General features: G+C 38.7%; 2 protein-coding genes across 5 annotated transcripts in view; one reads left to right on the forward strand and one right to left on the reverse strand.

Annotated features, from left to right (window-relative positions):
* LOC109934293 (eIF5-mimic protein 2) overlaps positions 1 to 11,567 on the forward strand; it is a 30,557-nt gene extending 18,990 nt beyond the window's left edge. For both annotated transcript variants that reach the window (XM_020533109.2, XM_020533110.2), the window contains 4 exons: positions 1,209 to 1,355; positions 2,854 to 2,992; positions 8,744 to 8,866; positions 10,336 to 11,567. In XM_020533109.2, coding sequence (XP_020388698.1) covers positions 1,209 to 1,355; positions 2,854 to 2,992; positions 8,744 to 8,866; positions 10,336 to 10,364 — 438 coding nt within the window. In that variant the 3' untranslated portion in view covers positions 10,365 to 11,567. The remainder of the gene's footprint in view (positions 1 to 1,208; positions 1,356 to 2,853; positions 2,993 to 8,743; positions 8,867 to 10,335) is intronic.
* Positions 11,568 to 12,900: 1,333 nt separating this feature from the next.
* Positions 12,901 to 16,592, reverse strand: part of si:ch211-227n13.3 — a 29,080-nt gene continuing 25,388 nt past the window's right edge. For all 3 annotated transcript variants that reach the window (XM_048598631.1, XM_048598630.1, XM_048598629.1), the window contains one exon: positions 12,901 to 15,745. In XM_048598631.1, the coding sequence (XP_048454588.1) occupies positions 15,163 to 15,745 (583 nt within the window). In that variant the 3' untranslated portion in view covers positions 12,901 to 15,162. The remainder of the gene's footprint in view (positions 15,746 to 16,592) is intronic.

Consider the following 16,592-nt stretch of genomic DNA (forward strand, 5'->3'; position numbering starts at 1 on the left):
AAGCCTCAACAGCGGGCCAAGTGCTAGATAGTGGGACCAGTGTAGATTGAGTAATTTTGGTGCAGACTCGATGGTCGAAGGGACTCTTCTGCAACGTATGAATCTACAAAATATGTATACCAGTATGTTCAGGATTGCAAATGTACAAATTGTAAGATATGGTGTATTTCCAACATATTTCACTGCATGTTGTTTCTCTGTCTGCAAAATAGATACATAACACTTTCTTTAACAGCAAAAACCACAATTGGTAAATTGCTGCTTTTTTATTATTTTGACTAGATTTGACTAGTTTGTTGACTTGCAACATGTGTCTAGTTATCAATAGGCTCAAAAAATGCCGAATTCTAAAGTTGTGCTCATTCTGCATGATATTTCAGCTGTATCAGCATCTAATTTTTAAATTGAGTTCCATATAACTCATTTTCTATTTGACTTTTTTTTTAAACCTACTTGTAAATTCTTTATTTAGTTTTGGCTTCAGAACACCACTTCGTAACCACACATTCTGAATTTTGAAGCTGATCCCTAGCAGTGACTTCGGTTATTTTAGTTTCCATGATAGCCCCTTTTTTTTTGTGGGTGGGGTGGGGGGGAAACACACTCAATGTTGAAAATGATTTCTGTGACACTGATTCCTGGGCTCCTATCTTTTGCTTAGACATGTTAGTTCCCTAAATGAAAGTACTCATACAGAATTTTTTAGCTTTGCCTTGTCTCTGAGTACTGTTTCTGCATTGGTGTTTAAATTGTTGATATTAACCAGTTGAAGCCACTCTGGAATTGTATGTGGCTTGTTCAGTTTATTGAATTACATTTATTATCATAGACTGTGGGTGCTCGGCTGAGAGGGAGTATTGCCATTGGTGCCGCGTTCATAGCCTATGGGAAGGAAATCTGCAAGACTGAGTTTGTGTTTAATTTGTATATTGTGGAGCTTTTTAAAATGACAACTTACAAACTTGTGGAAACAACTAAGTTTCTCTGTGATATTTTGAATTTTTGTTTTTGAAGTACTGAACAAGTGGCCTTGTTTCCTAACTTGTATCTTGGTTTCAATATATACTGTCTTGAAGGAGCTACAACAGCGACTGTGGTTGAGTTGTATAAAATCTCAGCTAGGTAAATGAGTTCAGATTGAATTAAGCTTGTATTTGGGACAGAGATGGTGAGAATATTAATTAAATAAATGGCTGTAAATTTGACAGATCATCAGTTACGCCAAAGAAGAGATGAAGAAAAATAGCATCTCTGAACAGACCATGATAAGTATCGTCTGGAACTGTGTAATGGGTGCAGTGGAGTGGAACAAGAAAGAAGAATTACTAACAGAACAAGCCATTAAGCACTTAAAGGTAATTCTCTTACTTTCGATTTAAGGTAGTGTTTGTCTTGCTGTTAAGGTGTCTTCTGAAGAGTCTAATCTTATGACTTGTGCAATAACTTCACAGTTAAGAATCTTTTTTGTTTTAAATAAACTTTTTTAAATAAGTTAGACAACCCTTGGTGGGGTGCTGTAGCAGAAAAACCAAAAAAGGGCAACAGAAACATGAAAATTAAATTAAAACGAGACCACTGGTCCCTGAAGGCCTGCACTGTGTCAATGGACGGAATTTTTTTTTTCTATGGTTGACTCACTAATGCTTGGAGGCAGGAGGGTGTCCTAGGTAATTATCCAAAGTATTGAAGTAGTTGCTGTTTCTATGTATGGGCGGTTTTCTAATGCTTCATTTTATTATGCGAAATTCTGCTATTGAGAATTCTGCTTGTATCAGTATGTAAATAATATTGAAGGTTTCCCTAGTATGAACTTAATAAATTTTTTTGTCTTACCATGCGAGCAAGGAAGATATGAGCAAAATATGACATGTCAGTAAAATTTACGCTGCTCATTTTTCATACAATCCCATTTTAGTCACTATTATTCTGCAAATTGATATTGTGAAAAAAGTCTGCAATTGACATGAAAAGGAATATGGAGCTCCTGGAGGAATCTTGTCCTCTCTTATTTGGGTGACCTTTTGTGGGACAGCCTTGAAGTCAGATGTCTGAAATCTATTTATGCATTTAACACTTTAATTTGTATCTAAATGTCGTAAATCTCTCAGTTCAGAATGCCCAAAGGATGGGCATAACTACCTCAGCGGTCCCTGAAATAATGCTGTCCCTAACTTGAATGTTTCGCAGAAGCTGTTAGGACGTTTCCACTTTTGCAATGATTTTTTTATACAAGTTGTTATGGTTAAATTATAACTGACAATTACTTTGTCTGCATTGAGTCTCTTTTAAATTGTTTAGTATTTTCGTAACTTTTGATCAATCCAAAAAAAAATGTTTCTTTAGCTTTTATAAAGCATTTTTCTGTTATTTTTTGACACTTAACATGAATTCATTTTGTTGATACTCAGCGAACGTTTTATTAACTGGCACCTACGGGACTGGGTGTGTGCTGGTTGATAAGTCCATTGATCACGAGCTTCTTGATCAGGTGTAAAGATACACAGTAATAGAAATGTAATGCTGCGGGTATACAAATCACTGTTATATACTTATTTGCAGCATAAATCACTTAATGTAACTTTGCCTTAAATAAAACTTACCAGCAGAGAGCCTTCTCAATTGACAATTCAGACATTGCTGAGTTTGCAATAATACGGTAAATTTGAGGTATGCAATTTTTGGTTTGTCAGAAGATTTACAAGGTGCCAATTAAAGCAAAATTTGCTGTAATATAATTTCCTTCCAGGAATCCAACCAAATCAGAGCAAATATTTTGTGTGATTACAGTGTGAAACTCCGTGTCTTATCGAGCATGAATCTAATGTCTTGTCTTTGTGTGGGGGTGATTTTCAGCAATACAGCCCTCTCCTTTCTGCCTTCACTGTCCAAGGTCAGTCTGAGCTGACTTTGCTGCTGAAGATTCAGGAATACTGTTATGACAACATTCAATTCATGAGGGCCTTTCAGAAAATCGTGGTGCTTTTCTATAAAGGTAAGTGTTTGGCTTGAATGACCTGTATTAAGGGCATTGGCAATATCTTACAGACATGGGAATGAAAGTGTGTTTTACCTATTTATGAATATGTACAAAATGATCATTAAATTTACTGTTTGCTATATGAAGGATTATGTTTACATCCAGTGATAGGGTAGGGGAGGAGAAATATCAAGAAACTGTTTGAGTTTTATGCCATTTCTGGTAATGACATTTACATAGATGAGGTGATGGCCTAGTGGTCTTATCAGTGGACTATTAATCCAGAAATTCAGCTAATGTTTTGTGGAATTCCATCCAGGATGGTGGAATTTGAATTCATTTAGAAATGGCTGGATCAGGAATCGAGTGATAACTGTGAAACCATTGTCAATTGTCAGGAAAAACCCATCTGGTTCAGTAATGTTCTTCATGGAAGGAAATCTGCCATTCTTATGATTCCATGAGTATGACAATGTCCCAGGCACCATCATCACCATTCCTTATCCAGCAGAGTTAGTGGCACAGTGGTATACAGTCAGGAAGGAATTGCCCTAGAGTTTGCAACTTTTTGACCTCCTGAAGTCTCATGGCATCAGGTTAAACATTAATAAGGAAAGATCCTGCTGGTTACCACATGCTGTCCTCCTTCGGCTGATGAATCAGTACTCCTTCATGTTGAATAATATTTGGAGGAAGCACTGAATATGGCAAGGGTGCAAAATGTACTCGTGGGAAATTTCAATTTTAATCACAGTGGCGTGGCAGCAGCACTATTGATAGAGCTGCTTGGTTCTAAAGGATATAGTTGCTGGACACAGTTTGCAGCAGGTGGTAAAGAAACCCAACAAGAGGGAAAGACATTCACCCTCAGCCTTACCAATTTGCTGGTGACGGATGCATCTGTCTGTGACTGTATTGGTGAGAGTGACCACTGTATAATCCATAGAGACAAAGTCCCACCTTCACATTGAAAATACCCTCCATCGTGTTATGTGGTGATGTTACAGTGCAAAAGGGACAGTAAAGGATTTAGCAACTCAATACTGAGCATTCATGAGGCACTGTAGGCCATCAGCAGAATTGTACTCAACACAATCCCCTCAATTATTACCATCAAGCCAGAGGAGCAATGCTGGTTCGCTGGAGAGTGCACGAAGGTGTACCTACAAAGGAAGTGTCGATGCTGGTGAAGCTACCAAACAGGACTACTTGGGTGCCAAGCAACATAAGCCAGCGGATTAGATCTAAGTTCTGCGGTCTTCCCTCATCCAGTTCTGAATGGTGGTAGACAATTCAACAACTCACTTGAGGAGGAGGCTCCACAAATATTCCCATCCTCAATGATGGAAGAGTCCAGCACATAGTGCAAAAGATAAGGCTGAAGTATTCACAGCAATCTTCTGCCAGAAGTGCTGAGTGATTGATCAATCTTAGTCTCCTCCAATAGTTCCCCTGCATCACAGATACCAGTCTTCAGCCAATTCAATTCTTGATGTCGTGTGGAATGAAACGGTTGGAGGCACTTGAGGTTAGATGCCTTGACAACATTACGGTAATAGTACTGATAATTTGTGCTTCAGAACTCGTTGCTCCGCTAACTAAGCTAGTCCAGTACAGTGACAACGCTGGCATCTACCTGACAATGTGGAAATTTGTCCAGGTACGTCCTGTACACAAACAAGACAAATCCAACCTGACCAGTTGCCCGGCACGCATGCGCGCGCCCACCCCCGCCGCTCCCCCACAAGCTGTTTATTCTCAGCCATCACTAAAGTGATGGCACCTGCTCAACAATAAGCTGCTCATTGATGCCTAGTTTGGGTTCCATCAGGACCAGTCACTCCTGATCTCATTACAGCCTTGGTTCAACCATATTCAAAAAAGCTGAATTCCAGAGGTGAGGTGGAAGTGACTGTTGATGTCAAGGACAGAGTGCATTCAACTGAGTGTGGCATCAAGGAGCCCTAGAAATATTGGAATTACTAGGAATCTGGAGCAACGTTTTGCTGGTTCAAATCGTTCGTGGAACACAGGAAGATGATTGTGGTGGCTGGAGGTCAATCATCTCAGCTGTAGGACATTTGTGCAGGAGTTTCTGGGGGTACTGGACTAACCGTCTTCAGTTGCTTCGTAGTGACTGTCCCTCCATCATGAGGTCAGACATGGGATATTCGCTGATGATTAAACAATATTTTGTGTCATTTGCCACTCCTTGGATACTGAAGCAGTGAATATTCAAATGCAGCAATATCCAGGCTTGGGGTGACAAGTGTAAAGTAATATTTGTGCCACAAATGCCAGGCTTTGACAATCTCCAATAAGCAACACTGTCTCTCAGCATTCAATTATGTTACCATCACTGAATCTCCCACTTCCAATATTATGGAGGTTACCATTGACCAGAAACTCATCTGGACCTGCTGTATAAATAACGGCTACAAGAGCAGGTCAGAGGCTAGGAATACTGTGCTGAGTAACTCACCACCTGACTCTCCAAAGCCTGTCCACCATCTACAAGGCACAAGTCAGGGGTGCAATGGAATTCTCTCCATTTGCCTGGATGAATGCAGCTCCAACAAAACTCCAAAGTTTAAAAACCATCCAGGACAGAGCAGTCCACTTGACTGGCACTATGTCCACTCCCTCCCCACCAACGGTCAGTAGCAGCAATTTGTTTTGTCTGGAAAATGCACCACAGAATTTCACAGAAAATCATTAGGCAGTGCCTTCCAAACCCATGACCACTCCCATCTAGAAGGACAAGGGCAGCAGATACGTGGGAGCACCACCACCTGCAAGTTCCCTTCCAAGCCGTTCACCATCCTAACTTGGAAATGTATTGCAGTTCCTTCATTGTCGCTTGGTTGAAATCCTGAAACTCTTTTTTCCAAAAGGCAGGGACTGCAGCGGTTCAAAAAGGCAGCTCACCACCACCGCAAGGGCAACTAAGGATGGGCAATAAATGCTGGGCAGTTGGTGACACCCAATTCCCATGAGTGAAATTTTTTTACAAAAACTGTTGTTCCTGAATTATATCTCTTGTGTTCATGTTCTGTCTGGACCAGGAGCTTTATGGTTTCAATACAGTAGCATTGTTATTTTTAAAAAAATTCTAACCCTCCCAAAAATTTTGGACATAATTGTTCCTGTTCATTAATCTAAGGTATAGCCTTTTGAATCTTGTTTGATCTCTTGGTATTTGTAGATTTGTGCCAGATACTGAAAATCATACTAATGGCTTCCAGCCATACTAATCTGTTGACTATGACATGCTTTGCACTTGCCACAGAAACCCACTATCATCTCTCATGGAAGGCAGAACAGTTTATCTTGACCCCTAAAAAATAGAACTTGGTTTTCATTCCATGTTGCATTCTCCATATGTAAGTTCAGTCTTGACCAAAATTATTTTTTTTCTATCACTTTTTTTTTTATTTTTTTCAAATATATTCTCCTGAAAAAGGCAAAGAAAGAATTGCCGTCAGCATTTTATTAGCATGTGGTTTGATTTCTTTTTGTTGCCAAGATAGTGTTGCTGACATCTGTTGTAATAGATTTTGTAAGCTTTTAATTTGACAATCGATAATAGGTGAATCAGCCAAAATCTTGGCCTCATTCAGACAGCAGATTTCAATGTTTGAAACCCATGGAGGAAACTGCATTTCTACTTACCAGTTCCTGGTCTTGCTCTTTCTCACTAGAGTCAATATTGCCCTTTAATTATTCTTCTTCTAGCCATTGCAAAATTACATTTGATGTGGTTATCAGATGCCATAAGCAATAGGAGGCATCAGCAAAATCTCTGAAGGAATTGTAGCACACAGACGTAGTGGTTCGGGTACATAATCCTTTGAAGTTTACACCACATGTAGACAGGGTAGTTGAGGCGTTTTGCATGCTTGCCTTCATTGCTCACTCCTTTGAGTATTGAAGTTGGGAAGTCGTGTTGATGCTGTACAGGACATTGGTGAGGCCTAAAACAAAAACAAATTTATCTGGAAAAGCTCAGCAGGTCCGGCAGGATCTGTGAAGTAAAAAACAGAATTAATGTTTCGGGTCCAGTGACCCTTCCTCCAGTTCTGAGGAAGGGTCACCAGACCCGAAACGTTAATTCTGTCTTTTTCCTTCACACATCCTGCTGGACCTGCTGAGCTTTTCCAGCAACTTTGTTTTTGTTCCTGAATTACAGCACCTGCAGTTTTTTTGATTTTTATTGGTGAGGCCTATTCTGGAATACTGTGTCCAGCTATGGTTGCACTATTATATGAAAATTACTATCAAGCTGGAGATGGTTCAAGAAAAGATTTGCCAGGAAATTGCCAGGAATGGAGTTATTGGCAAGGCTGGATAGGCTGGGACTTTTTTAATGGACCTTTTGGAGGTTGACCTTTATGAAGGTTTTTAAAATCATGAAGGGTATAGATAAAGGGAATGGCAGATGTCTTCGCCCCCTATGGTGGGGGATTTCAGTACTAAGGGGCATATTTTTAAGGTGAGAGAAGAAAGACTTAAGTGACATGTGCAACTTTTTGTACACCGTGGCGTGGAATGAACTTCCAGAGGAAATGGATGAGGATACAGCAGTTACAACATTTAAAAGACATTTGGATAAGTACATGAAAAAGAAATGTTTGGAGGGATAATGGGGCAAGCGCAGGCAGGTGGGACTAGTATAGTTTAGGATTATGTTCAGCATGGACTGGTTGGGCCGAAGGGTCTGTTTCTATGCTGTATGACTGACTGTAGAACTGAATGCTATACGCAATCTTGAAGCAGGTGTGCTGTCAAGAGACTGGGAAAGAATTAGTTGCCTTCAGTGTTACATCATTCTTTGATATCATAATTGGACCTCATTGGTCAGCAAGGAGAATGGAATAAAACATTAGCCAAATATTCATGTTGGGAATTGAGATTTATAACAATAATTGGGAATCTTTTATAACAAGATGTAATTGCTTACTTCCAAGTGACTGTAGGCAGTGAGATTGCTGCCTTGTATCATGGGTGCAATTTAGCACCAATAGATGCAGTGCAGGTCTTAAATATCAAGAAGTGGACTTCCGAAACTGGGAAATAAGTTGAATAGTTTTCATAGATGCTTGCACAAAGATTTGTTTGGCTTATTTTTTTAATTACCAGAATGAATGTACAAATTATTCTACAAGGAGAAAAAAAATCTGCTATTGTAGATCATTTTCTAATTTCTATTTCTAATAAAAATTTTGCTCAATAGAAGGGTTTTTGGTTACCGGGGAACCAGTTTTCGTGGAACATCTAGCAGCAAATAAAACATAACCTATCAAGTTACAGTTATACTGTTATACTTGCAGAAGCAAAGTTAAGGTAACATTCTGTGAGGAGACTGCACTTAATCCTGAGTTTTCGGTTGCCACTTTACAATTCCAACAGCAGGTAGAATAGATAGCTGAAATGTGAAATTATTGCTGGATTATAAATTTAGTCCGTGTTGTCTCCTACCCCATCCCATCCAAAACTTGTATTCACTATATGAGAATGCAGAGCTTGGCAAGATCACTTATGAAGTGCTTGTCATAATGTGGTAACCATTCTGGTAAGTCCCATGGAATTTATGGGACTCTGGGGACTGCCCATGTTGTATCACTGGACATGGAATTGAAGCTGCATGTTCCTGTCATCTAGTAATCGATCCTTGAAGACAGGAAGGCTTTTTTTCATTCTTATTTTTAATGTGGTGATTTTTTTTGGGGGGGGGGTCTTTCCCTCCATCCACATTTTTTTATATAGCTGACGTTCTGAGTGAAGAAGCCATCCTGAAATGGTACCGAGAGCCAAACATGGCAAAAGGCAGGAGCATCTTCCTGGAGCAGATGAAGAAATTTGTCGAGTGGCTCAAGAATGCTGAAGAAGGTAATATATAATGGGTTAATGTATTCACAGTGGGTGCAGGAATGCATGGCTTCTGAGAACAGGCAATATTTAATCAAGACCCTGCAACTTAATTATCTTTTGGAATAAATAGGGCAGTACTAGTTAAAACTGAACTTTCTGTAGATTTAAAAGCCCTGAATAGTATAACATACTTTTTGTCACGCTGTTGCATTGATACAGAAACATTGCTTAGATATAAAGTGTGATCTATTGTACAGTATTTTACGAAGGCTTGTATTGTAGTTATGCGTCTGTGGAGCAAGTGGGATTTGAACCCGTGCTTCCTGGCCCAGATGTAGCAAAACTTATAACACAAGCTTGTTGTGTAGTAATGGAGGCCAAATGTGTATGGCACAATTTTAGCTGCTAGCCATGACCTCTTCGATTGGCAGAACAAGTTCAGAGGCTTAACTAGTCCATGCTTGTTCCTTTTTTAAAATTGTAAATGGCAGGTCAAACCAAACTTTGAGTAATGCTGATAGTGAGTTGTCTTGCAATTTGAATCCTTACAACTGTGAGTGTTTTAGAGAGCATGATTGGAATATTTGGTAATTTACTTTCCAGTAAGATTTTTGCTTTATGTATTTTGCTCAATAGTGATACTAATCTGAGCAACAAACATCTATTGTAGGTTTTGCTTCAGGACTTGATGATGTTTAAACGGGGTGCTGTTTCAGATAATCTCCTAATTTTGAGGGCCTTTTCTGCCTCCTAACTTGGAATAACAAAATCCATCGTACAATTACAAAGGGAGGGAGGAGCAGGAAATTGAACTGCTACAACCCTCCTTTAAACAAATACTGCCCAAGCCAGAGACTTATTTTGTCATCTTTTGCTAATGCAGTGACAGCATAGCAATAGCCACTGTTCGGAATACATTTGTTGATTTCACCTGGATATGTTTTGAAGAACACTTGGAAAAATTACTTGAACTTGTCAAATTTGAAGAATTAGCAAAACTTATTGCTGACAAGTATAGGTATTGTGCCACAGCTATATTATGAAAGGAACAGATCTATGCAATAGATTGAACAGAATTAACACAGGAAGATTTCAAAAGGAATCCGAAGTCACAGCCAATGTCTGTAAATAAGCTATGTAGTTGGAATACTAGTGTGTATGTTTCAAGCCTATGCCAGTCTGTATAATTTGAACAATCAGATTTGATTATGCTTCACAGCAAGCAGAACAAGGAAGTCCAAAACTAATAGATGAACTATGATGGTAATGACAGTACTTGTTTGGAAGTGGAATAAGACATGCAGTTGTAGGTTGTTCAGCGGTGGTCAGTCTGGCATCAATATGTTTACTTGGAATATTCCAAGAAGAAAGCTGAATTCATTGACAAAAGTATACTTTTTCTTTAATGTCTGCATTGTTTTTATTGTGTTTTTAAAGAAAGAAAACAAAATGCCTGTCCACCTGGTAACACCATCTTCTCTCCACAGAATCTGAGTCTGAAAGTGAAGAGGACTGAATTTGGACGAATGTCAATTGAAATCATGTTCTGTATTTTTAATAAACCACAGGGGTTGTAGAATTGAATTTCGGAGTTCAGAAATTGTCTTGATTTGGCATTCTACCTCCTGTATTTTCTACTGTAATATCTAAATGTAAATTAAGGGCTTTACAGTGATCACACTGGTTTGTTTTAATTCTGTTTTCTATAATAAAGTTATTGCAGACATCTGACTTCAAATTATCGGTTGTAAAAGTCAGTTGCAGTTACTTTGGTTGGGTTTTTTTTTGAAGTTCATATTGATGAAGCTTTATATTTTTCTGGGGAGGTTCTCATTTTCAGATTTAATGGTAAATCAGTGCTTTCTTGATGAATCTTTGGGGGTTGAATCAAAGGGCACAAATTTTACACTACCTTAAGTTAAGCCTCAAAGGGTTCAGCACTTGCCGCTAACTGACAATATCTTGTGGGCCTTGTAATGGATAAGTTTCTTAAATTAAGGACGTATTATACCACCACTGGGTTATATTACACCTTAATACAACTTGTTCAGACTCTTTTTGAAAGTTACCAAGAATTTACAGGAGGATGAAGTCCAGAAAATAAGACCATTTTATTACAGTTTCCCTTCCTTTGGCTACACAGTTGTTCTGTCCAAATCAAAATTGAGTACTTGTTCAGTCCCAACTAAAACAGTGGTGTTGTCTTAATGGTTTCTTGCATTGTGAATGGAGAATTTCAAGTGCATCTTAATTTGTGTGGTCATACAATCCCTTTTGCCAGTATGCTGAGTGGTTTAAATCAAGTTGGTTCTTTTGTTGTTATGTATTCTTTGCAAACCTGTTACTCCAAGGAGCACAGTCCATCAGTCCTCAAATGTATGCAATGACTGCAGGTTGTTAGATCAATGGATTTTTGACTTGTGGTTTGAGAAACTCATGTGAATACAATTAGTTTTTGAGGCTCATTTTTGTAATACACAAAACAGGAAGGATGGTTCAGAACAGTTCAGCTCTGCCACTTTAAGTGCATTTCTTTTGGTGGTCACTGCAAATTAAATGAACCCAGTGGGGGAGATACAAGATGTTTTCTGAAATCATGGTTGGAAAACACTTTCTTCACAGGGTTACTGTGTTAAATGATGGAGAATCCTTCCCATTAAAAGAATTGTTAACTTTGGTTATATATGTACCAAAAATTAAACTACTTTTTATCAATCAACCTGCCTAGAACACTGGCTTCTTGCATTTAATGCATATTGCTTTGTAAATAATGTATGGAAGGTTTCTGGGTGTAGAACAGTCTTTTTTTCCTACTCAATGAAACAGTCACAAATGCCTTATTTTAAGGCTATTTTATCCACGTTATAAACTTTAAGCTGCTTGTATCTATTGAAACTGTAGTGTTTCATAATGGTACAAATGAAATATTTTCCCCTGAATGCAGCACTAGTTAAGAATTAACATTGGAACTAAATTGGTTTTAAATGTGTAAAGGCTTTAATGCAGGATGTTTCAATAACATGTTAGTACTGCAATCTCTAGGTTTATGCTTAATGTAGAGTGCAAGCTCTATTTATCAAAGAACATATGCTGTTCTTCGTTGGCTATCATTTTTCAAATTTTGGTTCTTTTTGAGGGTTTAGCAAAAACTGTTTCCCTTTTCTTCCCCACACCCACACTCTCAATCTGAGAACAATGAGATTTAGCTTTACAATTGCCTATACTTTGTATTCTGAAGCTTTTATGATTCTTCTGAGTTGATCTATGTAATACTGTATTTCACCCCTAACATTGTCCAAAACACCTTGATGTGACTGCCTGCAAAAAAGGGACTGTGCACTACGTGAGAGGCTGGAATCTTTGTTCAAAACAACCTGAGGAGAAATGGGATCAGTGACTCGAATTTACTGAATGTATTTTTAACCAGTTGGCCATGTACTACTTTACCTTTTTAACTTTAGATATGCTTAGTACTTTCCCCAAGCTTTTCTGAAAGAACTGCCCTTGTTCAAAAAGGGCAGAAAGATAAAACTGACAGTTATAGGTCAGTCAGTTCCATGTTGGTAATGAGGGAGCTTTTCAACAATAACTTAGAAGAATGTTGACTGCCACATGGACAAACGTGCACAGAAAAGGAGTCACTGTGACTTAAGGAAAATTAAGCTTTGGAGTTAGGGAGGATGAAAATGGTGCTGTTTGGTGTGTATGAAATCGGATAAAAGTGTAAAAAAACAAAACAATGCAAATACTGTTTATTTCAGACTTCCAGTGCTGGAGAAACTCAGCAGATGTGGCAGATCAGAGAGAGAAAGTTAATTTTGAGTTACTTAAAAAGTTCATGGGATGTTAGTGTTGCTGTCTAAGCTAGCATTTATTGCCCATCCCTAGTTGCCCTTGGTGGTTCAAGGCAGCAGCTCACCACCACAACAGCAATCCATGTGCTGCAGCTAGACCTGCAATGCCATTAAGGAGTTCCAGGATTTTGGGCCAGGAATGGCAAATATATTTCCAAGTCATGGTGAGTGACTTGGAGGAGAACTTGCACCTGGTAATATTCCTGTTAGGTGCTGCCTAAGGATTTTTGGTGAATTTCTGTGCTGAATCTTGGAGATGACACATACTGCAGCTACCAAGTGGGCAATATGGTACCATGCTTCTTGAGTGTTGTTGGAGCTGCACTCATCCAGACAGGTGAAGAGTATCCCATCACACCTTTTAACTTGTACATTGTAGATGTTAGACAGGTTTTGGGGAGTCAGGAGGTGAGTAACGTGCTGCTGTTTTTCTAGCCGCTGACCTACTGTTGTAGCCACCATGTTTGTATAATGAGTCCAGTTGAATTTCTGGGCAGTGGTAATCCCTAGAATGTTGACAGCGGGGATTCAGTGAGGGCAATGCCATTGAATGTCAAAAAGTGGGTAGATTGTCTCTGTGGAGATAGTCATTGCCTAGCCTCAAAGTTACTTTGTAGTTGACATCCCAAGCCTTGTTGCATTTGAACATGGACTACTTCAGTATCTGAAAAGTCAAACGGTGCTGAACCTTTGATAGAGGTAAGATTTGTTGAAGTAGGTGAGGAACTCCTACAGAGATGTCCTGGAGTTGATTTGACAGGTATCCTCTGGGATCCTGTATTTATCTTGGCAGAAGCCCACTGAAAGGTTTTTTTCAACAGATAATTATAGGGAGAAGGGAGAAGGCAAAAGTGTATGGTCGAGAAACATTAACCACCATTGAATGTTGGAACAGAATTAGGCCAGTGTCTCAGGGTTTATGTATAGTAATCAATCCTGCAATGTTTAAGAATACTTCTACTCAGCGTTGAGCTGATTAAGTATAAAAGCCACAACTACATAAATATAATTTCAGCCAATTCTTGGAACTGCACATTAGGAAGTATATAGCTTTAGAGAAATGGGATAAGTGTAGTTTAGGAATCTTCTTCAGCTTGAATCAGTTAGATCAATGGGTCTGTTGTCTTGCTGTAAGACTATGACTCAATTGGTATCTCAAGGCAGAATCTTATCTCCCTATAGACCTTTAGTCAAGATTTTGAAAAAAACAGTCCTTTGTATTTGACTCACTGATTTCATCCTCTCTCTACTGGGAATAGCTCTGGGGATAAGGGATTAATTGTGGATAGACTTGAAACAACAGTTATGAGAAGCAAAGAGGAAATTTGATACGGGTTCAAGTCAATTTAGAATATCGGGCTTAAGCAATCAAGAGAAACAGTTGCTAATGGCTGGCAGACTGTTTGGTTGATTTAACGCTAGGACAAAATCAAGTTCCTTGGCCTATTTATAGCAAGCACTTTTTAACCAGAGCATGAGATCCCTAATAGAAATGACACAGTAACTACTGTGAAAGATTTAAAAGTGGAAAGAAACTCTCTAGAACCATCTGGTTCAAAGGAGGAAACATTATCTTAGTAGCACATGTAAAGTTTCTTTTATGCTCACTACCCCTAGAAACTTACTGGTACTGTGGAATTCAGCTGGAAGTGTTAAACTTGTTTCTTAATAGGATTGATATTCTACTATTTAAAAAATGCACTAGATTTTGCTTTGCCCAAAATGTTGTCACTCCAGGCCAGGTGAGGGTTATACACAAGAATTCCCCAGAACTATGGCTGCTAGAAGGGAGAGTCCTCTGGGATCCGATGTCAGAAATGCTTGTTCTGCTCTTCAAATAAAGAAACGTTTCCTCCTGAACAGTTAGCCACTTAACTCACCCCAACTATATCTGCCCAGACCTTGATCTGATACATGTAACACTTTCCACTTGACAGTGATTGTGGAGGGTTGTTTTCCCAGACAGGGATCAGTACTGTGTCCACTTGTCATTTACATAAATGACAAATCTTCACCAATTGGGTCAATGGGCTGAAGTGACAGATAAAGTCTAATTTGGATAGTTGCATTTGTGTGACCTCATGCTGTAGAAATCACCATTAGAAAATCAAAGTTGCTGAAAAAAATAACTATGACTAGCATAAACTTTCTGCTGTACAATCATGTTACAGTCAATTCACTTTAGCAGAAATAGCTGTACTGCATTTTGGTAAAATAAAACAAGGGCAGGATTTACAATTAATGGTAAGGTCATAGGCAATATGACCACTTATTTTTGGGTATATTGGTCACTTTTGCATTATTTCCTTTGCCAGTTACTGTTTAAACATTTATTTATTAAAACTAGCAAGCTTAAAATAGTCAGTAATCTAGCAAAGTACAACAAACTCATATGGTGCATATCCAGGTTTGTGTGGAGCTTTGTAGTGAATTGAAGGGAAGTTTGAAGGAACAGCCACATCATGTCTCATTAACAACACTACCTGATGTAGTCAAAGGTCTAGCCTTCAGCTTTGCAATCATAGAAGTAAAACCACTAGGTTTTAACCAACCAAAAGAATGTGATTTGCTTTGTAATCCTGCCCACTTTCTCCCTTTTTCATTTGGAGGGCACAACTGATTTTCAGGACATAGTGAAGTAGAAGTTGAAAATGCAGCTGTTCCATCTGGTACAAAATTCAATGGCCTGAAATCAAATGTAAACTTATCTACATTTGTAGAGGTGCTATTTTCAAACTGTACTGACTTGTAGTCAGAGCTGTAAAATCCACTTTCATATGTAATAGAGTCATCAGAAAAATCACAGCTGCTTTTTTTGGTCCTGTCTCCTCTGCTCAGGACAGCTGAGGTAAGTTTTCTTTTGACAGTACTAATCTCTACTTCTGAAGTTTCATTATCTGAGATTACAATGGAAGATGGAGATTCAGGAAGCTTGAAAATGAAGAGCTGTTTCTTCTTTGATCTTTTCTTAGTCCTTTGAGGTTGCTTTTTTCTATGCTCAGCCAGAAATGCGTCTACTTTTCTCTTACAAGATCGTAGATTCCTGCAGTTATAATAGTGTAGTTTAATGTATGCTCATTGAAAATAAAGCTCTCTGCCATATGCAAAAATGAAAAGCAAGTCAAGGTCTAGAAAAAAGTTTATCTTACTGACAGGTAGATACTTGGTAATACTTAAACTGCATTAAAACTCATGATTTACAGCATTGCCTCTTTGAATGGTAGCTCTAGATTCAGTATTCTTGTAATTATGAAAGCTTTTTCTCAATACATACCACACAGTCAAAATGACAGCTAATCACTGAGGAAAAGGAATTAGAGTATGAAAACCAAGATGTGGTCAGCATCAGTTGCAGATGGGGAAAATACCCCACTGATATACAGTCAAACAGCTAGGTTCATTGGAGTCAATTGGAATTGGTTCTGGCTTTATTACAGAGAAAGGAGCTACCGGCCAGAGTCTCTGCTAAGGTTGTTCCTACTGTTAAAATTAAGAGTACACCTTATCAAGGTTAATGAATAAGGAAAGTAGCACAATTGACTAAAACATTAAGGAGTTCAATTGATGACAATACTACAGCATGTGGTGCTTCAATGCCATCTTGATCCAAGATGAACACATCAATTAGTAAAGTTTGAGCTGGTGGCTGAACTACAGCCAGTATAAAGCATTAGGAAGGGGAAGTTACATGAATTCTTTGCACTAGGAGGTAGTCACACCACTTAGGATAGGGTGGTTTGATTCAGTCAGGGACAGGAGGGTGTGACTGAGTGAGATAGGCAGAGACCTACAGAGCAGGAGTATCTACTTGTGTGGGTGAGTGGGGGCTGTAAAAATGAATAAAAAGCATAACTGTAGATGCTGTAAATCAGAAAAACCAACATTACTGG

Source organism: Rhincodon typus, chromosome 7 (genome assembly GCF_021869965.1).
Source record: "Rhincodon typus isolate 14 chromosome 7, sRhiTyp1.1, whole genome shotgun sequence".
In the NCBI taxonomy this organism is placed as follows: domain Eukaryota; kingdom Metazoa; phylum Chordata; class Chondrichthyes; order Orectolobiformes; family Rhincodontidae; genus Rhincodon; species Rhincodon typus.